The sequence below is a fragment of the Humulus lupulus genome, chromosome 3, assembly GCF_963169125.1.
Source record: "Humulus lupulus chromosome 3, drHumLupu1.1, whole genome shotgun sequence".
Taxonomy (NCBI): Eukaryota; Viridiplantae; Streptophyta; class Magnoliopsida; order Rosales; family Cannabaceae; genus Humulus; species Humulus lupulus.
Window position 1 is genome coordinate 136,469,648 of NC_084795.1, and position 27,053 is coordinate 136,496,700.

At 39.8% G+C, this 27,053-nt stretch overlaps 1 protein-coding gene across 1 annotated transcript in view; it reads left to right on the forward strand.

The window, feature by feature from the left end:
- Positions 1 to 27,053, forward strand: part of LOC133825082 (uncharacterized protein At3g49055-like) — a 49,866-nt gene that overhangs the window by 17,930 nt on the left and 4,883 nt on the right. The window contains exon 5 of the mRNA XM_062258075.1: positions 27,016 to 27,053. This exon is cut by the window's right edge and continues 369 nt beyond it. Coding sequence (XP_062114059.1) covers positions 27,016 to 27,053 — 38 coding nt within the window. The remainder of the gene's footprint in view (positions 1 to 27,015) is intronic.

Below are 27,053 nucleotides of genomic sequence, written 5' to 3' on the forward strand. Positions count from 1 at the left end.
CATTCTATGTAAAATAAGAGATAAAAAATAATCTAAATGATTTTCATGACCCTATTGAGACTAGAGCAAAAAAAAATTGCTTATAATTCATAAAAAAATTCTATAGGACTTCACAAAATTTCTTTAATCATTAATCAGAGGATTTACTTTTTTTTATTTGAGGCGAATTAAAAATTGTTCGAATTGTATAATCGTCAAGTACTGGTAGTGGTAAATGACCTAGGACAATTTAATTATAATTCAATTCGTGACGATTATAAGTAGAAAGTTCATATTCTCCAGTCATTGGTAAACAATTTGTTGGAAAATACTCAACATAGTTACCACAAAATATACAGATTCTAAAATAAATGTTGTAATTAAGTAATCGTTTCTTATCGGTTTCAAATTTCCAATCAATGATGGGTAGATTTATATGACATATACGAACACATACTGCACAAGCAATACATTTATCAAATTCAAAATGGATTCGACCTTGGAACCGTTCCACGACAATTTCCTTTTCATAAGGATATTGAATAGTTATAGGTAAATGATTTACTGCGATAGAGTAATCATGAAACTTTGACCAATGTACCTTGCAGCCTATACTGTTTGTTAACCATAATTCATGAACCAAGTGATCATAAGGAACATATCGTGAATATATATATGAATAATTTATGTTTGTTTATCTCTCTTGTTTCATCCAAGTTGGGAATATAGGATATAATATCCATTTACAATGAAAAGAGTTGGGAAGACATTGTTAATAATAGATTACCGAGAGAAATAGGTAAAATAAATTTTCATCCAAGATTCAATAGTTGGTCCATTCTTAGCCTCGGTAAAGTCCATCTTGTTGTGATAGGAATGAACAAGAAAAAATAAGTTTAAGCTAATGTAATAATGATATTAATTGTCGGTTCAAAAACACCATATGTTTTATTTATTTCAAAAAACTCGGAAACAAATATTTATGGAATAGAGATATTCCATCCTCCCAAATAAAGAATTGTTACAAATAATGAAGACACCAATAAGTTTAGATAGGAAGCAACGTAAAATAAACCAAATTTGATCCCCGAGTATTCGGTTTGGTAACCTACTACTAATCTTTCTTCTGCTTCTGGTAAATCAAAAGGTAATCTTTCACTTTCTGATAGCGAATAAATTATAAAAATTATAAACCCTATAGGTTGACGCCACAAATTCCATTCCCAAAAACCATATTTTGATTGGGCCTCAACTATATCAATTGTACTTGAACTATTAGATAATTATAGTCGATGATACCATCATTGTTCCCTTCGCTATTCCAGAACCGTAATGAGATTTTCACCTCATACGACTCCATGAGGACCATAAATAAATGTAAGGACCAAATCCATATCATTTTAGAGTATTTTGTTATCTTGATATCTTTTTAAGATGGATAAGGTCAAAATTTCTCTTATGATCCAAAATTAGACCAATTGAATTCTGTCTATTTGTCTTTAATAATTATTTCTATTTATTTCAAAAAATATTAAAATAAATTTAGTACTTCTGAATTGATCTCATCCTTTCTTTAAAAATTTCAACAATCATTTTAATTTGTCTTTGTTGAGTAATAATCTAATTCTTCAATCAAATACTCATTGTAAAAATATCATTAAGCCAACTTTTTCACTTACGAAAAATACTTCTATATTAATTCATAAATTATGATATGAATTCAATTATATCTACATGACTATCGATAGAGAAAGGTAAAGCATAAAAGTAGAATAGAAAGAAAGACTAAAAAATAATTTGTTTGATTAAAATGATTAAAAATAGAATAATGGATAACATAAAATACAAGAGTTGGTCAACAAATATCTTTATTTTCATTAGATCTGTTTATTTTTATTATGTGCATAATTGATTATAAAATTTTCCTTTTTTGTTTTGCCTTATTAAAAATGAATTGTTTTAATTGCATCATGTAATTCAATCTCTTTATTAGGATTCTGATTGTACCTATACATTCTAATTATTTTAGTTCAAGTTGCTAACTCAATGGTAGAGTACTTGGCTTTTAAGTGCAACTAACATTCTCTAATTTTTCTCTTAGCAACTCTTATGTTCGAAACAAAATGTTGTCTAATTAAACCACGAATTACATATGTCTGGAAAAGTTATATTGTTATCTCATGCAGCAATCCACATCAATGTAATGAAAGTGAAGGACCTAGGACAATGACAGAACGCCCTGAATAATCAACATGTTTGCCAAGTACAGTCTGACAAAATCTTCCCTCTTTGCATTTAATTACATCCAAAAATGACTTGTAAACCTTATTATGACCGTCTCGCATTGGTTTTCCGCGGATTCCATTATCAAGAAGGGTATCCATAGCTTCTTGTACCAATTTCTCCTGACACATTACTAATTCCCCTGGCGTAGATCTACTTGTTGATAAATCGATAAGAGTATTGTTTCGATAGATACTATTCTATAGAGTTCATTAATATCTAAACACATTAGTTTACCGCCATCTATTTGAGTGATTGGTCTCAACTCGGGAGGAAGAACTATTAATAGACATAAAACCATCCATTTCGATTCTATATTTTTTCAAAAAAAAAAAGTGCTTAGCTAATTCTATGTGTCTAACCAAAAAATCCTGATTAATTAATTATATTTTTCTTCCGTCGTTGTGCCTGGGCTGTGAGGGCTCTCAACCACATGGATAGTTCAATGTGCTCATCAGCGCCTAACCCTGTGAAGTGGATCATCCAAGGCACATTAGCATGGCATACTTCTCCTGTTCGAATCAGGGTTATATCATACAAAAAACTTCAATGTTGCACAGCGATTATATATTCTAAATATGTGTTAAGTAGAAATTTTTATATTTCTTATTATTACTATATTGATTGCAACTAAATCTTTAATAATTAGATTTAAAGTTAGCAAAACATACGACTTTTTGGATATAGATGATGATATCAATACATATGGGTCTTCTATCTATCATATAATTCTTATATATACGATATAATGAAGTACCACATGAGGAGATGTATAGGAATCAAAATCTGTTGAATCAATCATGTTATGATCTTCTACATCCTAGGTCTTTCCGTTTTTGCTATCCTTTTGTAACTCCTACGAACATCCAATCCAAAGTAGTCTCCAAAATACTCAGACCAAGAACTTCCAAGATGTATCTCTACATCTCAAGACATGTGTGGGCACGCAGAGGTATGGTGGGAATTTTCTAATTCACAATATATTGTTAACACATGAGATTTTGGAATTTTTCAGGTCTGAGACAATTTTCAAGGATAGGAAAAATATTACAATATATTTTTCTCTTTGTGAAGAGCTTAGAATTTTCTATCTCTAGAATATTCTCTCTATTAAGCGTATTGAAAACAATTTTCTATCCAATCTTGGACCTAGTCAAACGCCAATCACAGTGCATGTAGCGCACCAAATTTTTATTTTATTTTATTAATTTGTGTGTTTTATTTTATTATTAAGTGTTAGAAATTTATTTTTAATTGTTTGAATTGCTTGGTAGAAATTATGTGAATTTAAAATTGTTAATTGTTGAGGTTTGGTTGTGTGCACCAAGGTGCATGGTTAGTAGAGATACACTTGTACACTTGTGTGTGTCCATGTGCATGGTATGAATGGTGTGCATGCATTAGTTTACACGCATAGTAATTTTTATTCTCCATTTATTTATTTTAGTAAATTAAGAAAAAGGAAAAATAGGAGAAATAAAGAGGGAATGTGTCTAGAATGCTTGTGTTCACACTAGTGAGAAATCGGAAACAAATGGTAAAAAGATAGTTGCTTTTTTTTTGAGTTCTCGTAACTTTGGACTAAGCCTTAGTAAAACACTCATAACTTTTTTTGTAGATATCTGATTAAGACAACCTTGATACTGTTAGAAATCTAATTAAATTATCTACAAATTTTTAGAAATAGTATTTTTCTAAAATCATGGTGTAACCAAGTCAGAAATGGGTATCACGTTACAAGATATTTGTGTTATGAAAAACCCACTTCTAATTTTCATTTTTTTCCTTAACCTAGCTATCACCTATAAATAGGTCCTTAAGCCTCTTTCTATTAGCTTTGAAACCCTAGCCGTCCATCTAGAGAGAAGAAGGAGAAAAGAAGAGAAAAGAGAAGAAAGAAAGAACGAAGAGGAAAATGAATAGGGTTTTTCGAAAATCCTTATGTATGTGATCTTGTATTAGTGCTTTGAATCCTATAAGTGTACGCCCTAAACATCCACAGGTTATTAGCAAGCTGGAAAAGGGCATAATCCTATCAGCCACATGGAAGCCACCTACCCAGAGCTGCTGTTACGAGTCTCCACCTCTTTAGCTCGAGGTAGTCAAAGGTTTAGTAAGAATACTCAAAGGCATCGGGTCAGCAGTGTGGACACCACGAGCTGGATCTACATCAAGCTCGGGGTACGACATAGAGCTGACACCCCCAAACATTTATGAAGCCAACCACGCAATGTAAACATACGCATATCAGACATCACGTGTGCACTCCATTCCTGAATTCTCGGACACACAACATAAATGTGCGTTTCAGGCACCCCACGACTGGTTTGGGCCATGCGGCCCATTATCCCCCTTACCTATTGATTAGAAAATACTTCATTGTCAGGTTTTAGGAATTAATCATAAGTGTCACAGAAGTGATATGATGGGTAAGAAGGTCACGAGATGACCCCCTTTGCCAACACCCAGGTGTCCTCTCCCTATAAATATGGAGACCCTGGGTGTTGCAAGGGGCTGGCGTCTAGTTTGTAAAGAAACACCCTGTAAGGAATACTAGAGAGATATCAATAATATTGACTGGTGGACTAGAGGGATTTTAACCTTCGAACCACCTACAAGGAAAGGAGTTATAACCTTCCCCCTATACTATTTTCACCAATTTGGAATATAACTAATTACATATTACGGTTCATCATCTAAGCACTAATCCATACCGTTTATTCGTATAATTATCTATTGCCAAAGAACCGCGTCAACAGTTTGGTGCTTTCATTGAGAGTTGTTTAGATTGGTGCTATCACAGAAACCTAACCATGGTGGTTAGTCGCTCGAAGCATGGTAATGAAGGGGATCAACGTGATATCTGATGAGCAAAACTCTGAGGTTCAGCAGCGATCGGGAAAGCAGCCAATGGGCCAGGGCGACACTGGAAGTTCGACTCCCCGGCCGCCCAATCCGAACCTGGATTTCTACACGGCAGTAGAAATGGAAAATGCACAGTTGAGGAGTCAGCTGTCGAAAGCAAACAGGCAGATCGAAGAGGCCTTGGCCCGATTTCCCCCTCTTACAACCGATGCTAACGTCAAAAAAAGGCATAGTGGGACTCGTAAGTCCCGCCGGTGTAACCGGTCCAGGCCCAGTCGTTCGGCCAGAACCTCGACATCAAATTCTACTCCCACGTCACACCACCAGGAAACTGTGTTTCAAGAACTTCCTAGGGCCAATCAGCAATTCAGCTGATCGGTCCGGACCTCAACTCCTAGCTCGATTCCACTCTCGAGTTCACCCAGGAGGGCTCGAGGCAGCTCGTGAAGGAGATCCAGGGAGGGCTCGCAACGACAGCCTGCCCCGGCCAGCCGTCCTGCACCCCGGTCAGACCACCGAGCGCAGGACGCGGGGAATGGTAGATCTAGGCGGCCGCGACCTAGCTTAGTCCGCCCTGACGGGACCAGGATTGGGTCACCAGTTAGGCATCCCCCGTCACCAATAAGATACCCGTCTTCTCCCCGTCCAGTCTGAGACATTCCGGCTCATGGGAGTAGCAGAAGAAATCCTCCTTCCGCCGGACCTTCCCATCGCAGCCGAGCACGCGGTGAAATCCCGGATCCTCACCCTCAGCGGTGGGCTCCGAGTTTTTCAAATGGAAGTTACTAGACCGGGATTCATCGAAGTGGCATGTCCATCAAAGACCTGCGCCATCGTTTGAGTTCGGCTCAAAGCCCTCAGGCCACCCCGAGGGCCGACCTCCGAGATCGCCTCAACTCTTAGAGAGGAGACCCAGCTAGAAATGGTAGTCGTGCTCACCAAGGGGAGGGTATGTCGGAAGTACATGACAGCGGGAATGTCCCACATAACCTATCTCAAGATAGGAGGGACAATAACCCGCCTAAAGCATACAATGGAACTGGAGTTGTTAGACAGCCCCAGAACAACCAAGGAAGTATTGACCAAACCCTGGAGCGTCTAGCTCAGATGGAGGAGCTGATGAGGAAGGTCTTATCGGAAAAAGAAAAAGATGAGTACGACTCGGGAGACGAACTCGAGCTCTTTTCCCCCAGCATAGTAGCTACGATGTATCCATCTGGTTTCCGTATGGCTCACTTGTCCAAGTTCAATGGGGACGGGGGCCCGTCAGATCATCTGGGTATGTTCAACACCCTGATGATGGCCCACAACATCGGTCCCGAGCTGAGGTGTTTAATATTTCCGTCCACCTTAACTGGGCCGGCCAGGCAATGGTTCAAGCAGAATAAAAAGCAGTCCATCAGCTCGTGGAAAACCTTTTCTGTCGACTTCAAAAGGGCATTCAGAGCTTCTCAGGTTGCCTGCGTCAAAGCCGACACCCTGGCAAACATAAGACAACAGCCCGACGAACCTTTGAAAACTTACTTGAGCAGATTCGCAAACGTCGCGGCTCGATCCAGGGGCACAGATGATAGTTCCAAACTTATGGCCTTGAGGACTGGGATCCTCGTTGGGGATGGACTCTGGGAAAAGATACAGAGAAAAGGTGTCAGCACCATGAACGAATTCTTAAATAGGGCCCAGGGATGGATAAACCTGGAGGAGGCGCGAGCATCGACCGCGGGAACCAGCCAAGCCTCTAATCAGCCCGCTGGAGTGGGAACGGATGTCGTGACAGTGACCCAAATCGTTACACAGAATAACCAGTTTGGTGGAGGCAAGAGAAAAGGGAGCAACGAGGGTGGCCAGCACGGCCCGAAGAAGAACAAGCCCGGAGAAAAGTTTAAGTCAGTCTACATGAATTAAACCGAGCTCACAAACACTAGGGAGAACATTTTCCTAGCAAACTCTGCTCACCTCCCCTGGAAGAAGCCAGAGCCTTTGAAGCACCAGAAGGCTAAGCAGGACCCCTCCAAGTTTTGTCGATTCCACAACGACATTGGGCACAACACTGACGATTGTAGGCATCTGAAGGATGAGATCGAGACTCTCATCAGAGCTGGACCCTTGGCTCAGTATGCATGGAATAGAGTTCCCGCCGATCAACCAGCTCCAGAAGCTCCGATAAGTCAACCCGGGTCTCGGATAAATCAGGACACCCCTCCTCCTGTGATAGGAGGAGAGATCTCCACGATCTCCAGAGGCCCTCATCTGGCCAGCACGAGCAGAGGTGCCCAGAAGAGATATGTCAACAAATTGAAAGCTCATAGCAGAGTGGAGTTCGTCCTAGAGCAGCATTTACCCAAAAAGGAACGACTGGAGAGGCAACCAATCATATTCACCGAGGAAGATGCCAGGCAAGTCCAGTTCCCTCATAACGACCCTCTGGTCATAGCCGCACAGCTCACCAACCGGAGAGTAAGGAGGATACTGATCGATAATGGGAGCTCGGTGAGCCTGCTGTTCCGGTCTACGATGGAAAAGATGGGTTTATCTGTCACCGAGTTGAAAACCACCTCCATGATGCTGTATGGATTTTCTGGAGAAGGGTCGGCAGCAATAGGAACAATCGAGCTGGTGATCACCTTGGGAGAGGGACCCCGAAATGTCTCAAAACTCCTCGAGTTTGTGGTCATCGATTTTCCTGCCGCGTACAATGCTATCTTGGGTCGACCTACATTGATAGCATTTGAAGCCATAACCTCCATCCGCCACCTCGCGCTAAAATTCCCCTCTTCCACGGGGATATGCACGGTCTGAGGTGATCAGCTCGCTACCAGGGAATGCTATAACATTTCTATGAAGGGAAAAACAAAACCTGGGCAGGAGACGATGACCATCCAGGGCGGGAGTGAGGAATCTCAGGAAATTGTGCCTAGTCCTGAGATTGAAAAACCTCAGAATGCCAGAAGGGAGGATATCATCTTAAATAATGATATCGACCCCAGATTAGGCGAGGATAGATCCGAGCTCCAAGCCATCAAAGAGCTCGAGGAGGTAAATATCGACCCACAAGACCCCTCGAAGGTGGTGAAGCTCGGGAAAAATCTATGTAGCGAAAGGAAGGCGGAGCTGATTAGTTTTCTGCAAGGAAATCTAGATGTGTTCGCCTGGTCTCATGGAGACATGATAGGGATCAGCCCGAGAGTCATCATGCACACCCTTCACTTGGATAAAAACGTGCTTGCAAAAGTCCCAGAAACAAAGGCGCCTAGGAACGACCCGAGCTGAGGCCCAAGAAGAGGAAGTAGCCCGACTCTTAAAGTGCGGCTTTATCCGCGAAGCAAAGTTCCCGATCTGGGTCACCAATCCTATGTTGGTCCCGAAGCCCAATGGGAAATGGCGGACCTGCATCGACTTTTTCGATCTGAACAAAGCCTGCCCCAAAGATTTCTTCCCCTTGCCAAGGATTGACCAATTGGTAGATGCCACGGCGGGGCACGAGCTCATGTCTTTTATGGATGCATACTCGGGCTATAACCAGATCGCAATGAATCCCATAGACCAGGAACACACTAGCTTCATGACCCCAACTAACGTTTACTATTACAAGGTCATGCCTTTCGGGCTGAAAAACACAGGAGCTACGTACCAGAGGTTGGTAAATAGGATGTTTACCAATCAGATCGGGAAAAATATGGAAGTGTATGTTGACGACATGTTGGTCAAGTCAAAAACTACCAATAACCATGTCTCTGATCTGGAGGAATGCTTTAAGATTTTGAGGGAATACGGCATGAGGCTAAACCCCCAAAAGGGTACTTTCGGGGTTGCGTCAGGAAAATTCCTGGGTTTCATCGTCAATACCAGGGAAATAGAAGCGAACCCCAATAAAATCAGGTCGCTACTCGAAATGCCCTCACCCTGGTCGTGAAAAGACGTTCAAAGTCTGACAGGAAGGGTGGCGGCCCTTAATCGGTTTATTTCTAAATCTACCGACAAGTGTTTGCCATTCTACAACCTGCTCTGGGGAAATAAAATATTTGAGTGGACCGAGGAATGCGAACGTGCCTTCCTCGACCTGAAAGCACATTTAGCCAAGCCACCCGTGTTGTCCAAACCAATGGCAGGAGAGCCTCTTTTCCTTTACCTAGCTGTCACAGAAGATGCGGCTAGCGCCGTATTAGTCCGAGAAGAAGACCGATCTCAAAAGCCAGTCTATTACATCAGCAAGAGACTTCTCAGAGCTGAATCCCGGTATCCGTTGATGGAAAAGATGGCCTTCTGCCTTATTACGGCCTCCCGAAAGCTCAAGCCGTATTTCCAGTCCCACTCAATACACGTCATAACCGATCAGCCTTTAAGGCAAGTTTTGCAAAAACCTGAAGCATCGGAGCGTCTGTTGAAGTGGGCTATCGAGCGCAGCCAATTTGAGATACTATACATACCGCGAACTACAATAAAAAGCCAGGCCCTAGCTGATTTTGTGGCAGAATGCACAGGGTTCCGAGAAGATCCGGTAGAAGAGTGGCCTCATGGAAGGTCTTCGTAGATGGCTCGGCTAACGAGAACGACTCCGGGCCTGGAATCATATTGATTTCCCCAGAGGGACATCGATTCCACTTGGCATTACAGTTCGGATTCAAAGCGCCAACAACGAGGCCGAATACGAAGCTTTATTGGCTGGGCTAAGGGTGGCCTAGGAGCTGAGGGCCAGCTACGTCCAGTGTTACAGTGATTCCCAGCTCGTGGTAAACCAAGTGTTAGGAGAATACCAAGCACGGGGAATCAAGATGGCTGCTTAACTGGCCAAGGTAAAGAAAGAAGTATCCGCATTTGAGCGCGGCTCGATCGAGCAGATACCTCTGGAGCAAATTGCCAACGCAGATGCCCTGGCGAAGCTCGCCACTTCCGGGGAGGCAGAGACTTTGGGGCTGGTACCGATAGAGTTCTTGGAAAGAATAAGCATAGAGGAAGTCGGGGCGGAGGTCGAGATGATTGACGCCAGACCGACTTGGATGACTCCCATCCTCGAGTATCTCACAGCAGGAAAGTTACCCGAGGGGCGAAATGACGCAAGGAGGATACTTTACCAAACTCCGAGGTATACAGTGATAGATGGGATATTATACCGACGTGGCCTCTCTTTACCTCTCCTACAGTGTGTTCTTCCAGGCGAGGCGAAGACCATTTTGCAGGAGATCCACGAGGGCTTTTGCGGAGATCACACTGGGGGGCAAAACCTGGCCTTGAAGATTTTAAGGCAAGGGTATTATTGGCCCACTCTATCAAAAGACTCGATCTCCTACATCCAAAAGTGTAACAAGTGCCAGCGATTAACCACAATTTCCTGGGTTCCTCCGGTCGAGCTGAAGATGATCTCGTCCCCATGGCCATTCTTGGTCTAGGGGATTGACCTGGTTGGTGCCCTCCCTACTGGAAAGGGAGGAGTTTGCTACGCGGTGGTGTCTATCGACTACTTCATGAAGTGGACAGAAGCAGAGCCCCTGGCGACGATCACTTCAAAGAGTGTCCTCGACTTTTTGGTCAAGAATATTGTCTGCCGATTCGGGCTGCCAAAGAAGATCGTGTCAGATAATGGAACGCAGTTCGATAGCGACCTCTTCACCAAATTATGTGAGAGGCATGACATTGTTAAAAGCTTCTCCTCCATGGCCTATCCCCAGGCTAATGGGCAAGTCGAGGCTGTCAATAAGTCGCTAAAAGCAAGCCTTAAGAAAAGACTGGATAAAGCCAAGGAAGTTTGGCCCGAACAGCTTCCCCAGGTACTATGGGCATACTGGACCTCACACCAAACTTCGACGGGTCATACTCCTTTCTCCCTGGCTTTCGGGAGTGAGACAGTCCTTCCTGTCAAAGTAAAGGTAGCTTCGCATAGAGTCTAGACATTTGACCAAGACCACAACGATGAATTGCTCTGCGCGTCCCTCGACCTAATTGACAAAAAACGAGAAGCTTCACAACTGCATCTCGCGCATTATCAACAAAAGATCACTCGTTATTTCAACTCAAAGGTTAAGAAACGTGTCTTTAGCGTTGGCGACCTGGTACTCAGAAGAGTCTTCCTGGCCAGTAAGGATCCCAAGGACGGAGTGCTGGGACCAAACTGGGAAGGGCCCTATCAAATAATAGAGGTCGTGAAAGAAGGAACCTTCAAGCTAGCTTGGCTTAACGGAGAAGCAGTCCCACGGACTTGGAACGCTATACACTTGAAGAAATATTATCAGTAACATCTTTGTAAGGCTTAATTAGAAAAGCCAACTTTTGTTTATTAAATAATGAGAGAATCTTTTCGCATTGTCGTATATGTTTGTGGATGTAACGTCAAGTAACCATGAAAGGCCCTTTCCTGATTACTTGGGGGGCATATATCCTGGATATAACCAGGTCGTCCTAAAACTTAGAAGTTGATTCAAATTGATTGATCGACATTTTTCTTAAAAAGCGTGAGATATCGATAAAGGATTAACGCGAACTAAGTTTTTAAAATCAATGTCCTGGATATAACCAGGTTGTCCTAAAACTTAGAAGTTGATTCAAATTGATTGATCGACGTTTTTCTTAAAAAGCGCGAGATATCGATAAAGGTTAATGCGAACGAAGTTTTTAAAATCAATGTCCTGGATGCAACCAGGTCCTAAAACCTAGAAGTTGATTCAAAGTGATTGATCAATGTTTTTCTTAAAAAGCGCGAGATATCAATAAATGATTAACATGAACTAAGTTTTTAAAATCAATGTCCTGGATACAACCAGGTCCTAAACTTAGAAATTGGTTCAAATTGACTAATAGATGTTTTTTCCTAAAAAGCATGAGATGTCAATCATAACACCAACATAAACTAAGTTCTCACCAAATGCGTTAAAGATGAGTAACAATAAAATTAAACCACAAAAAAATATATAAATATATTAAAGTAAATCTAAGGAAACCAATTGTCTCTTGGATAAAAAAACCTCATAATACAAAGTTACACATAAAAAAATAAGAGAAAAGGAGCAGAAGTCCTAAGCCCCGCCAGGCCGCTCCGAAGAAGTCACCCCTTCGGTGTCCTGCTCGGTTGCAGCAAAAGTCTCCCCGGTCTCAGAGGGAGCCTCTTGTTGAAGGCGAGCTCTGAACTTCTCTAGGAAGGACTCCCACACCTCCAGCCCCAAGAAGGAAAAGTCACCATCCTGGTTGAAGGCCCAGCAATGATACAGCATGGCCTCCATGGAGGAGCTGGAAGATGCCCTCTCCACCACAAGGGCGCCCTTGGCCTCTTCAAGTTCGACCTTCGCGGCGTCCAGGGCGACCTTGGTAGCCTCGGACTCTAGCAGCTTAGCCCGAGATGCCTCCAGTTCGGCCTGCACAGCATCCAAGGAGGCCTGCGCGACTTTCTCGCTTTCCCGGGCAGTCTCCAAGGCAGCTTTGGCATCCTGCTCTTGTTATTGAGCAGATGCGAGGGCGGCCTAGGCAGCCTGGTGCTCGCCCCTGATCTCGTCAATCATGGCCTTGGACCGAGATATGCTCCGGTGGAGAGCCAAAGCCGCCTGCAAGATAAAAAGATAATAAGGCAAGTGCTTTAGAAAAAGCAAAGAGAACCAGTGGTAAAGCAAACTTACCGTGAGGGTCATCCCCAGTGAAGACTCCATAACATTCTCAAGGCTCCTCGTCTCAATCTCTCGCAAGTCCCTTGGGGTGGCGTTGTAGCAGTGGTCCACCATGTAGGTCGCGGTTTCGTAAACTATCCCCCGAAGGCCTCGGGGATTTTCTCCAAGGCCTGAGTGTTAACCGGGACGCGCACGGTGGGAGTCGGAGCTGGCAAGCTCCCGGTTGGTACCTCCAGTTCCCGGCTAGAGACAGAAGGTCGCGGGGGAGGTGGAGCCATCTTCTCTATGGTAGGAGGGGGTGGAGGCACCTTCTCTATGGCAAAAGGACCCTAGCCTTTCCCCTTGGTAGGAGACTTGGAGGTAGTCCCAAGGGCGGGCGTTTTCTTGGTCAGCCGGAGCCTCTTCACCAAGGGTTCAGACGACCCGGAGGAAGGATTTCCCCCTTGGAACATAGATCGCAGAATGTTGTCCCCGAGATGCGACATCTCCTCACCTGAAACAAAGAACGAATCGTCAGTATGCATGTAAAAATATGTGATCGCAAAAAGAAAAATATAGAATGTATTGAAAAAGGTCCTACCCTCTGAGCTGGAGGAGGAATCTATTGTCACGACCTCTGGCCGCAGAGCTTCTATGGGGGAGTCTAAGACTATAACTTCACGAGTGAGAGGGGGCTCTGGGTCCGGATCCACCTCAGGACTGGACTCCTCTACATACTACCTAAGCCCTGGAGCTACTATACCCTCCATAAGGGAGGGCCACGACCTAAGGTTGGTCCCGTACTCCTCAAAGAAGGCCGACCTAAAGGCCAGGGTATTGTCTACTACTACAGTTCCCCTAGGGCGGCCGATGTCATAACGCAACACTAGCTGGTCAACGCACTGGAGTAGAGTTATGTTACGATCTGGGTCGTTTCGATGACGGTGAACGAGTTGGTTGGGGTTAAACCTAGCAAGTCATAGGTCTACGATAGTTCTGTCTAAATCCCTAAACAAGTATGGGTTACCTTGGCTACCGGCTGCTGCCCCGGACTGGACCCGCTCCGCGTTGACCTCCTGGGCGACCTCAAGAGCCTGCTTCCGACACACGAGCGGCACCTCATCCTCCTCCTCCTCGTCCGCGGCCCCCTCCTCGGGGATGGGTGCCATCTCACGAGCTACTGGGGCGATCCGCGGCCTCCTCAAGGCCAGAGTCTGGCCCAGAGAAATTAGCTTGCACGTCAGCATCATCTCATCAGACACAAGCCGGCGGTAGTCTTTTTCACTTAGGGGGAGCCCCACCAAGGTTTCGTATTAACCCCCGAGGTTCACCGATTTAGTCGTCCTCGCAAAAATAGCTACACGATAGTATTCAAGTCAATACGTATGGAAAGAAACTAATCAACGACGATTTTGTGAGCTGAGGTTAGAAAGAACTTACGAGGATGGTTGAAGTAATGGTGTTCGCAGTTGCGGAACCCCGTCGACATGAAAAATTGATCCTTGACGTCATTGGGGTGGCTGGGCAGCTCGATGACCGCAGCAGAGTTGGGAAAACGGGCTAAGTAGTAGAACCTGTCACCTCGCCCCCGTTGATCCGGGCTGGCCTCGAGGCAGAAAAAGTAGAGGATGTCCGCCGGTGTAGGGACCTCCCATTCCTGCTTTAGGAACAGATACCTCAGCCTCGCTAACAGACGGTAGGAGTTAGGGGGGAGCTGAAAGGGGGCCAGCTTCACGAAGTTCAGGAAATCCGTGAAGTACTAGTCCAGAGGAAGAAAGGCTCCGGCCTTAAGGTGTTCGTCGCTCCAGGCCGCGAACTCCTCGTCGAGCGGTGTGCAGCTCCGCTTGCCCTCGAGGGGAGGTCGGGCAACAAGAGCTCCCGTCCCTATTTCAATGTTGTGGGACAGTAAGATCTTGTTGACCTTCCCCTGAGTTGTGACCTTCGAGACAATCCTCTCGGCCTCGAAGAAGGCGTCATGTCCCACCTCGACCTCTTTCTCCACGGTGGGACCAAAGAGGGGGATAGGGGAATCTGGTACCACCTCTTTCCCCTTGCTGGCCTGCTGGGACGACGAGCTGGCGGCACTCTTCTTGGGCATATTCTTCCTGGGTCCCATCTGGTCGCCTAACGAACAAAGATGAAGAAAATTTAGAAAGACGACCTAAACATAAGAAAGGGAATCTAGCGCGAGGAATGATTTTCCTTACACGGGCTGAGGTAATCTCAGCCCGCGGTGAGTGAGGCCACGCAGTTCTATGAACACGCACTTGTGCTCCCAACGGGTCCCCGATCGCTCGGGATCCGTGTGTCAGGAGGGTTAGGATAATGCTTGCCTTGGAGGGAAAGTTTCAAAAAGCAAAAACTGCCTGGGAAGCGTGGCCCCTAAGCTACCCGGTTTTGCACCCCAGAAACTTGTTGCCTTCCCCTCTCCAAATAGGCATTTCAAGAGATTACCCATAAAAATCACCCCCATAATTATCTTGTCCTGTGCGTTATTTTCCTAAGCATTCTTTCCTATAGTCGATACCCCTAGAGTAAAAAACAACTAACAACCTACAGTGTGCAACTAAAAAAGGAGTCTACCTAAACAAAAAAAAACGAAAACATTTGAACATGCAGCAGGCAGAGGACTTACAGAAGTTTTTGCTGTATGGAAGCCGAAAAGGGCGCTGAAGTCGAAGTCCTGGTGGAGCCTTTAGAACCGGAATCACGGAGAAACCTTTGTGTCTAAAACTCAGGGACTTCTGGAACAGTAACCGGAAGAAAAAAGGGTTTTAAGGCTAAGAAGAGAGAAGAGAGAAAATGAGGAAAAATTTCAAATAAAGGGTGGCTCATGCGAAAGGTGGCCAACCTTATATATACGTAAAAGGCAAAGGAATGAGGGTCGTTCGATCGTCTTAATGTGGGATACGAGGGTCACAACTCGAAAGACAAAATGACGTCCCAAGATAGACTAGGCATTTAATGCGATTCTCGAAAGACGGACCGTCACCAACCACGATGCTCCACGTATCTGATACTAGCGCAATAGGCAGAACATGAAGAGTCAACAAGGAAGCCAAAAAGCCCCCGCTGTGTCCCCAGGTGACGTCACATGCCACGAGCAGGGGCTTGGGGGCAAATGTACGCCCTAAACATCCATAGGTTATTAGCAAGCTCGAAAAGGGCATAATCCTATCAGCCACGTGGAAGCCACTTACCCGGAGCTGCTGTTACGAGTCTCCACCTTTTTAGCTTGAGGTGGTCAAAGGTTTAGTAAGAATACTCAAAGGCATCGGGTCAGCAGTGTGGACACCACGAGCTGGATCTACATCAAGCTCGGGGTACGACATAGAGCTGACACCCCCGAACATTTATGAAGTCAACCACGCAATGTAAACGTGTGCATATCAGACATCACGTGTCCACTCCATTCCTGAATTCTCGGACACGCAGCATAAACGTATGTGTTCAGGCACCCCACGACTGGTTTGGGCCATGCGGCCCATTATCCCCCTTACCTATTTATTAGACAACACTTCATTGTCAGGTTTTAGGAATTAATCATAAGTGTCACAGAAGTGACATGATGGGTAAGAAGGTCACGGGATGACCCCCTTTGCCAACACCCAGATGTCCTCTCCCTATAAATATGGAGACCCTGGGTGTTGCAAGGGGTTGGCGTCTAGTTTGTAAAGAAACACCCTGTAAGGAATACTAGAGAGATATCAATAATATTGACTGGTGGACTAGAGGGATTTTAACCTTCAAACCACCTAAAAGGAAAGGAGTTATAACCTTCCCCCTATACTATTTTCACCAGTTTGGAATATAACTAATTACATATTACGGTTCATCATCTAAGCACTAATCCATCCCGTTTATTCGTATAATTATCTGTTGCCAAAGAACTGCATCAACAATAAGCTATCCTTCTTCTTCTAAATTCTAAGAGCATTGTTCTTTTCTTTGTTGTAGGTTTCAAAAATCCCTAAGTGTCCAAGGGGATTGATCATAGTTTTGTGTTTTTGATTCTCTACCAGGGAGGTAAGGGAGAATCCTAACCCTTTTGTTGTTTTGATGTTGTCATATTCTTGTTTATGGACTTGGATTATTGTTTGATGTTTTGATGTTGTCATATTCTTGCTTATGGCTTTGGATTATTTTATTTTTTTTGATGTTATCATATCCTTAGTTATGGCTTTCGATTATTGTTTGTTGATTTGAGAAAGCATGTTTATGATGTATGATGATGATTTGATCATTGTAGTTTTGATGGATATATCTTCTACTGTATGTTGTTTCAATATTGGTATGATGAATACATGTGTGGTTATGATATCTTTTTTAGAGACATGATTAGGTTTTTAATTAAATTATGGAAACAATAATATTTTGATGCATGTTTCGGCATAGGGTATGTTTTAGGGTTTCATATGTTTCTTTGAATTTTGATGAGCATGCTTATTGATTTAGAGTATTTTTTGTAAATTTAGAATATGAGAAATATGATGTTTATATTGTATATTTATCATTAAGAAGCATGTTAGGGTATGATGATAAGCAATATGGAAATTTTGATTCATGGAGTTGTTATGGTATATAGGGTTTCGACTATGGCATATTAGGTTCAGGATTCCTTGGATTTATTTAATTATGAGCATGAAATATTTGTTGTAATACTATTGTAATATGGAGCATGTTAGAATTGTCATTGATATCTTGATTCTATTGATTTATGCAAGAATATGCAAAGATGATGATAGAATGCATATTAGGGTTGTATTGGTGTTTGTGTATTCTTCATTTTTTTTCTTTTAAAATATTGATTATGAGCATGTCAAGTTTGTAGTCTTTTATGTATTATGCTATATAGAAATTCAGCATTGGGTGTTTTATGTGGTATAGAATAGCTTAATTTTTGTGTTGTTAAATCCATGAAGGTATACAAGCATACTAGATTAATTTGTTAAAATGGTTTACTAGAAAGTTCGTGAGTTATGAATATATATTGCTTGCTGAAATTTTGTTTAGTATTATGGAAGATTATTTTTTAAAAAAAGGATAATAAAAATATGTTTTGAAAACTCATGCCTTAAAATTAATGAGATGACCTGCTTGCTGATTTTTAATTAGATTCATGGAAAAATCTATTTAAATTAAAAGAAATCAAATACATGTCTTAGAAATTTATGTCATAATATTTACATATGATAAATGTGATTTTTCTATACTTTAATGGGTATTTTTTTGTAAAACGCTCTATTCTATCACTTTGTAGAAAGGTCACTTATCTCATGGATAAATAGAAAAATACCAATTAAAAGATAAACTCAGTGGGACCTTGATTAAACATGCAAGTTTTGGGCCCAATAGTTTAAAATAAAATTAAAGTGTTCATATGCAATGTTAAAAAGAAAATAAAAAGTTTTAAGTCCCACTGGCATATTTAAAAATAAAGTTTATAATATAGTTTCATTAAAACCCGTCGCTTATGTTGATAGTTTATTCGTTCTTAGGAAACCCCCACGCCATACACACTTAGACATCGGAACTCCCCACATCATAGCATGTGCCAGAAAAAGACCATATTTATTACCTGAAAGGGGAAAGTAAGGGGGTGAGCAAAAAGTCCAGTAAGGAAGTACAACAAATCAAATAAAAGACAAGAAAAACATGTACAATATAACAGGACAATTCATAATAACATCATACTCATATCTCATAATCATAAATGAAACACAGTCATACATCACATTCATTCAACATAAACATACTCTTTGTGATCATGGCACCTCTGTTGTCCATGTCACATCTTGAGGTAACCAGTATAATTGGGCTGGTGAAATCTCCTTTATGAGGTAAACAGGATCTTAGGTCCTTGAATAACCTCAGCGTGTCCGCCATTTGAGTTATGTTATATCCCTAGTAACTCCTTTGTTGTGTTACGTTCAGCACGCTAGTAACATTCGATTTTCATTCATCATACAAACACATGTAATCCAGTTCACATCCAACAAAGAAAATACATGTTGCATCATACTTGTCATAACATATCAAGATAGAATTCTACTTTTCTATATCACTTGGTTTATCATCAAAACATAGCATCATCATTTACATAGTACATTATTTCTTGTAGCATACAGGTCTTACAATTTCATGGCATAAACATAAAAATTCTATCTAACTTCCTTTCCTCGGGTCTGAGCAAAGAAAACCTAAGAATACGTCACAACGAACCTATAATCATAACGAAATGTTCGTCTCTTAGAATCACGTAAGACTACTCATGCTCAACATACATACCCCACGTGTGCATGGGCCATGCACACGTGGCACAAGTTGCTCAATAATTGCAAACATACAACATTTCCACATAAAATCATAAAAGAATAATGCTAATTCTACATTTTAACCCTTTGTGGTTACAAATTAAAAGTCATGTGTTTGAACAATAGGCATATATTTGAACGTAAAAATGCATTTTCATGCGACATACATACGTGGGAGCGTTCTTAAAATTTAACATTTTAAAACAATAATTCCTACATGCTTATTTCTTGCCTCTCAATCAAAAATTCAGCAACATAATTTATTTGTCATTAATCGTTTCTCTAAAATCCCAAAAATTGTTATACAAATTTTAATACAACGTATTTACTTTATAGATAATCCATTAAGTCTTTTCTAATTTCTCATAAAATAATAATTCCATTTATTATTTAAATATCATAAAAACATGTGACAAAATTTTAGCTATTTAGAATAACTAAATAAGTTTCTTGTTTCCTTTAGAAAATAATTTTACTAATTTAAAAAAAAAAACTGCATGTTTTTAAATGTGAAATTTCATAAATAAAGTGAGGAAAATTAAATTTTAATATATATTATTTAAGACTTAATTTATTGGGGTGTAGCACTTATTCATCTTAAATAAAATAATTATTTTATCTTAATAACCCAAAGTTTTCAGCAACTATTAATTTGTTTAAAAATCACAAATGGATTTAAACCATAATCTTTTTCACATTTTAAAGAAAAAAAAAACACTGCACATAAATAACAATGTGAAAAATACATATCTACATTTTTAGAATACCACATTCATCATATACATAGCTCAGGGTTTAATTTATTTGATGTGCTAGTTTTATTTATCTCATTTAAAATACTTTTCTTACTATTTACCAAAAATTTAAGTAACTATTTATTCAATCAAATTACAAACTTGGATTAAAATTATATTTTCTTTCATAAAATTTACAAAAAAAATCTGCATGTATTAATTTGATTAAAAAAAAGACCATTTGTAACGACCCAAAATTACTAATAAGACTTAAGGGCCTTGATTAGTGTGTGGGAGGGCATAATTGGAAGTTATGTGAACTAATGGAGTGTGTTATGTTTGATTATGTGAAATGCATGTTTATGAGTATTGGATAAGCATGCGACCCTGCTTGGTTGTAAGAGCATAATTGTAATTTTGGTTGTTAGGGCATAAATGTGATTTTGTGATAAACTGATAAGACCAAATTATTATGTGGATATATGTGTTGCAGCTTTCGACACGAGGTGTTCCTAGGGAGCAAGTAGCGGGAAAGTCACAGCGGGACCCAGTACCTGACTTGGGGCAAGTCATGGGGTTTTTCGGGTATTAGATGATCATTTGGATTATTGGGTTATGAAAATAAATAATTGGAGATATATTTGAGGTTAGGAAGCCTAAGTGGGAATATTGGAAAATTTTACCATTTTTCCCTCGGGGACGTTTCCGGTACCCCGAGTCTCGGGATAGACTTAAAGTAACTAAAGTTAGACTAAGGAAAAAATAGAAAATAGTAGAAACTCAAGGAATCGACTTTTCTCTCCCTCTCTCCTTTTCTCTCAAGAAACTCAGTGAAACCAAAGGATTGTGGCTGGGAATTAGAGTTTGAGCTGAGCAAATGGAGGTTTCATTCAGTGGAAGCTAAGGGAAACAAGCTAGGAACAAAGGTAAGAACTGAATCATACTCTTGGTCATTAGAATTCTATGTTTTGGCTGGGTTTTAAGGGTGTTTATGGTTTTTATATTTAAGGACTGAATTGAAGCTGGGAACTTGGGAGTTAGCACAGAAATAACTTGGAGAATTTTTTCTGCAGTGAGGGTAAGCTCGAAACTATGATTTAATGTATGAATTGTGGTGTTTTGTGGCTGGTTTGAGTGTTCTTGAGTGTGTGGGTTCAAAAGATTTAAATGTTTTTTTGATGGGTTTCTAGACTAGATTTCTGCTGGGTTTTGTTGCTGGAAGCATGTTAGAGAGTTGTGATAGTTGAGTTATGTTGTTGGGATGGTCTAGGGTGAATTTGGGTGAGGTTTGAATATTAAAAATGGTGGTTTTTCTGGGTTCGCGAGGCTGGGCCGCAGCTCTGTTCTAGAGCGCTGCGGCCCTTCGGAGCAAGGAAGAGCCAGGAGGGCTCTGAGATGAGGGAGCGCCGCGGCGCCACAGGGGTAGGGCCGCGGCGCATGTCTGTGGTCGGAGAGGCCTAGCCTCTATTTTAGGGGGCGGGCCGCAGCGCAGGTCTTGGGGGCTGCGACCCTTAAGGGCATTTGTGGCCATTTGGAGTTTTAAGTGTGGGAACCTAACCTTTGGTGCTCAAGATCGATCCCACTATCGTGTTTGGTGGAATTTGATGTCCCAGAGGCTAGAATTCTATCTGGAATCCCTTATGCAATTATTGATGGAATCCTTTATCATGGTTGTGAATGGGTGTACACTTGGGCTCGGAGCAGGATCGTGCTTGGGGTCGTCTTTCCAATTAAAGCTCTTGGAACTAAAGGTAAGAAAACTGCACCCAGTTGTGGATATATAATGGGACTAAGGGTTTCCTATCTTGTATGCTTTGAAAGAATGGTATTATGCCATGTATAATGTAAATGGATGGTATCACGCCATGTAAATAGTAAACGAGTGGCCTAAAAGTGCTGGAGTTTACACATGCGCACAGGGCGCGGCTCGGCCACTGGTAGCTCAGGACAGCTTATTATGTACTGAGCTCGGTTTAAGCGGGCCGGAGTCAGTGGGATAAACAGAGGGTGCGGCCTAAGTTGTCGGCCCTAATTATCATGTGATTTGATTGTAATTATTATGATAATTATGATATGCTGGTTAGTTGAATGGAAGATTGTTAGCTTGTTGATTATTATCGTTGAATGGATGAATGTTGTGTTCTGTTGAGTACCTGGTTATGTCTTGTGAAATAATTGAGAATTATTAGTGATTGTGTCTGAAATGCTATGTTTTCTTGCTGGGCCTTGGCTCACGAATGCTACACGGTGTAGGTAAAGGAAAGGGTAAGGCAAGTTGACCATGGGTTGGAGAGCTCTGGGGGCGAGGTGTACATTGTCAGCTGCCTGGCCGCCACGGTCGAGGATTTGTACAGGAACGAGAACCTAAAACGTGTATTTTGCAATTAGAGTGGCTTGGTTATTTATAAGCTTTGGAAATTCTGTAATTATGTTATTTAAACCGTAATTTGGGATCCCATGTACCAAGCATGTATTTTAAATAAAAATTATTCGTTTATAACCAAAATCTTTTAACCTATCCTGTTTGTAACATTAGATTCACATTTTTAATCAAATGACTTGATTAGCAAGCCTCGCACTGTTTCAAACACACAGTGTAACGGTCTTGGTTATCTAGGGCGTTACACCATTCACATGTGAAAATAAATATGTCATTTTATTTACTTAAAATCAAATACCACTTTGAAAATTCATATGTTCATTTCAAAACATTAATTCACCATTATACTCACAAATTATATAAAAAAAACAGCAAACATAATTAACATAAAACTCACTTTTAAACATGTTTAAACAAATGCTTATACCAAATCTTCATATACCAATTAGATCATCACTAGTAAGGGACTTAATACCAATTCTCAACCTTAACAAGATAACCTAACATGTTTCTAATGAGTTTATGTGACATCAAAAAAAGTTTAAAAAGAGATGGCTAACATCCATTGATAATTCTCCCTAGGCTGAAACTCACATGTACAACAAACATGAAAATATCATTAACCTAATTTACACTCACATGAACCCTAGCATGTACCTAGCATCATCCTTGCATTCCTTTACTTTGAACATTAAAATCAAATAACCCTAAGCAACCAAAAACATAGGGCAAACCCTAGGTGTCATATCATCAAGATCGCGATGTTCCAAAACTTTAAGATCAAGACAATCCAATAACATGAGATTAACATAACACCGCATATCATATATCATGTTTAGTTATTCTAAAAACATCAATCAAAACATAGAAAATTTTAAATAGGAATCAAAACATCAACAATCCATTAAATATAATCACAAAACAAAATTAAAGCTAGTGATCAACTACCTCCTTTGATAGAGTTCAATACCAAGTTGGACCACCCTTGAACACACCCCTAAGGATTTCAAAAATCACAAAGAAGAAAAAGAAAACTTAGTGATGAGAAGAGGACTAATCTTAAGAAATCAAACACAAATCAAAACAAAACATCAAAGCCATACCTATGAGGATTTTTTAACCCCTCTTCTACTTCACTTTCACGATCTCTCTTCCTCTCTCCCGCTCTCTCTTTCTTTCTTTCTTTCTTTCTTTCTTTCTTTCTTTCTCTCTCTCTCTCTATCTCTCTCTCTCTCTCTCTCTCTCTCTCTCTCTCTCTCTCTCTCTCTCTCTCTCTCTCTCTCTCTCTCTCTCTCTCTCTCCCTTCTCTCTAATCACACGATAGCCACCAAGCAAAAATGAGAACACTCATTTTCTCTTTGTTTTTATAGAGGCCCTAGTGGTCGAACCCTAGCTAGTGGGAAAAGGTAATGTCCCAAATTCTTTCCAATTTCCTTGATTCCCTCCCCCATAATCCATGTAATTGAAAACTATGGCCATGATTGGCTTGTTTTAAAAAAAAATGGAAACTTCCCCATGCATTCCCACTAAGCTTGGCCGAGTACCCTTTTTCTTTCCCTTTCTCTCTACACAGGACTAGCACACACACACAATTCACCTCTCACTTACCCAATATATCTAGAAGACCACTAATAGTCATATCATCAATATCTTATACTAAATAAATAAAATATATATTTATACAAACCCATTATTTTCCTTCCTTTTTATTTTCTTTTAATTCTCTAATTTCTTAAATAAAAAAAATAAAAGGGAATTAAGTGTAGGAAATACTATTGCATGCCCACCATGCAACCATACACATGCACACACAATAGCTCAGGTGCACCACTACTTACCATGCACATTGATGCATTCAATCAAAACTCATTTACTTACAATTTAGAATAATTAAACTAAACAACTAACAAAATTAAATTTACATAATTCCTACCAAACAATTAAAAATAAATTCCTAAGACTGAACAATTAATAATAAAATAAAGCAGAAAATTAACCTAACTAAAAAAAATTGGTGTGCTACATTTTCTCATTTATATATATATATGCAGTATTTTATTTACAAATAATTAAATAAAATTATTTTTTTAAATGGTGACCAGAGTATTTATTTAATAAATGAGAATGTAGTTGGATTTTTCCAACTTTTATATATTTATGACATAAATGTAAAATTTTGTAATCTAGAAATGTTTTTTTTTTATTAATATGTCATATTTTAATATTGATTTTATTTGCCAAGATAAAAAGAATTTTTGTGAACTATACTAATCATGCCAAATTAACTATTTTACATGTAACTACAAATTTTTTTGTTACATTCTTCTAATTGTTATTAAATAATAAATGAAATTCTTATTTTATACAATTAAAGCTAAACAATTATTTTAGTAAATTAAATTTTTGAAATAAAATTTATGAATGGCAAATGTATGACTTACAAGAATATAGTAATAATCAAAATTACAATTTATTTTATGCTTACTCAATTTTTGTGAAGTTGACAAGAAAATAAAGGAGTAAATATTACCAACTTCAATACAAGTTTTAAGAACCATCTCACGTATGCATGTTACATGCAAGCTAAGTTTTATGTTCAAATATACCTCATTTAACTAAGTGTGTGATTCTTGGTTTGCAAACATTAAGGATCCACTAGTAGACTTGAAGTTATTCATTTATCACTTTATGTAAAATTATTGAATGTTTGTAGTGTGGTGTAACTTGTGCCGCGTACGCATGGCCCATGCACTCATGGGATATGTATGTTGGGCATATGTAATCTTACATGATTTTAAGATGAACGTTTGATTGTGATTTTAGGCTCATTGTGAAATACCCCGCACTTTATTTTGCTTGGACTTGAGGTAAGGAAGTTAGTTAGAATTTTCTATGAATTATGTATGAAAGGTATGAACTATTATGTTGCAAGGTTATATAGTGTTATGGACAGTATAAGTATGGTAAGCTGAAGAGTTATGAAAAGTATGAATTACTATCTTATGTTATGGATTGTTGTATGTCTGCTTGTATGATGTATGAAAAAGAAATAGGTTGTCAACGTGCTAAATGCGACACAACAAAGGAGTTACTAAGGATATGACATAACTCATAGGGTGGACGCATCGAGCTTATTCGAGGACCAGAGTTCCTGTTTACCTCATATAAGAGGTCTTACTGGTTTATGTTTTTGTTGTTTACCTCACGATGTGACATGGACAATAGGGGTGTCATGCTCACATGAAGTATGAAGTATGATTATGATTATGAATATGATACGATGTGGCAAGGAAATAGGGGTGTCATGATCACATGAAGTATGATTATGATTATGAAGGTGATACGATATGATTATGAATATGATACGATATGATTATGAAATGAATATGATATGGTTATGGTATGATACGCTATGAGTTTTATGATATAAATATGTTCTTCTTGTGTTTCCTTGAATATTGTTCTACTTGTTTGTACTTCCTTACTAGGCTTTTAGCACACCCCCCTTACTTTCCCCCTTTCAGGTAGGCAGAAGAGTTTCTCTTTGGCATGAACAGTGATGTGGGAAGTTCCGGTATCTAGGCATGTATGACGTGGGGTGTCCAATGAGTGATTAACGATCAAGATCAGTGCCATGAATAATTAAGAACTTATGTTATGGTTTATGTTTTTAATTACGTCTGTGGGACTTATTATTTTACTTTATTTTCAAATAAAGACATAACATTTTTATTTCAAATTGTTGGGCTCAAATTGTATGTTTTATCAAGGCCCCACTAAACATTTTCTTATAAATGGTATTTCTCTAATAAATATGAGTTGACCGACATTTTTATAAAATAATAGATTATGGCATTCTTATAGTGCATGCACTGTAATTGGCGTGTAGCATATCCTTTTACACAAATATGTGTCTTAATCACTTTTATTTAATAATTATTTAATAATCATTTATTCAAAAATATCTAAACATGATAACTAATCTTATCAAATTAATTAAAGAATGAATATCAATTCAAATTCAAATCCAATTTGAAATATCACATCTATTTTTTCACATTATTTATATAAATAAAAATAATTAATTATCTTAAATATTTAAATGGCATTTACAAAAATATCAATTTTAATTAAAAAATTATTTTTGAAAACTTATTTAATTAAATAATTTTGAAAATTAATAAATTAATTAATTAATTTGTCACAATTACATATTTGACCCCGAACTATATAATATATATTATTATACATATATTTCACTTATACGTATTAATCTTCTAACACTATAACATAACATTTATTACCAGTCTACTATATTTGACATATCTAATTATATAATATATACTATTATATACATATATGTATTAATCTTCTAACATTATAACATAACATTTATTGTAGACCTACTATATTTGACATTTCTAACTATATAATTATAAAATAATTAATTATCTTAAATATTTAAATGGCATTTACGAAAATATCAATTTTAATTAAAAAATTATTTTTGAAAACTTATTTAATTAAATAATTTTGAAAATTAATAAATTAATTAATTAATTTGTCACAATTACATATTTGACCCCGAAGAACTAATTTCTTCCAAATATATCATTTCCCTTCTCGGTTCCAACTCTTACCTTAAATAGTGTTGATAAAGCCACCTCGGAGACCTATGGAACTATAATTTCAAGCTGTAGAGTCCCTGAACACATTACTTAGCAAGTTAGATAGTAGTAGTAGTAGTAGCAGAAGCAGCAGCGGCGGCAGCAGCAGCAGCGGCGGCGGCGGCGGCAGCAGCACGGCAGCGGCGGCGGCAGTAGCAGAAGCAGCAGCGGCGGCGGCGGCGGCAGCGGCAGCAGCAGCAGAAGCAGCGGCAGCGGCGGCGGCAGCAGCAGCAGTAGTGGCAGCGGCGGCGGCGGCAGCAGCA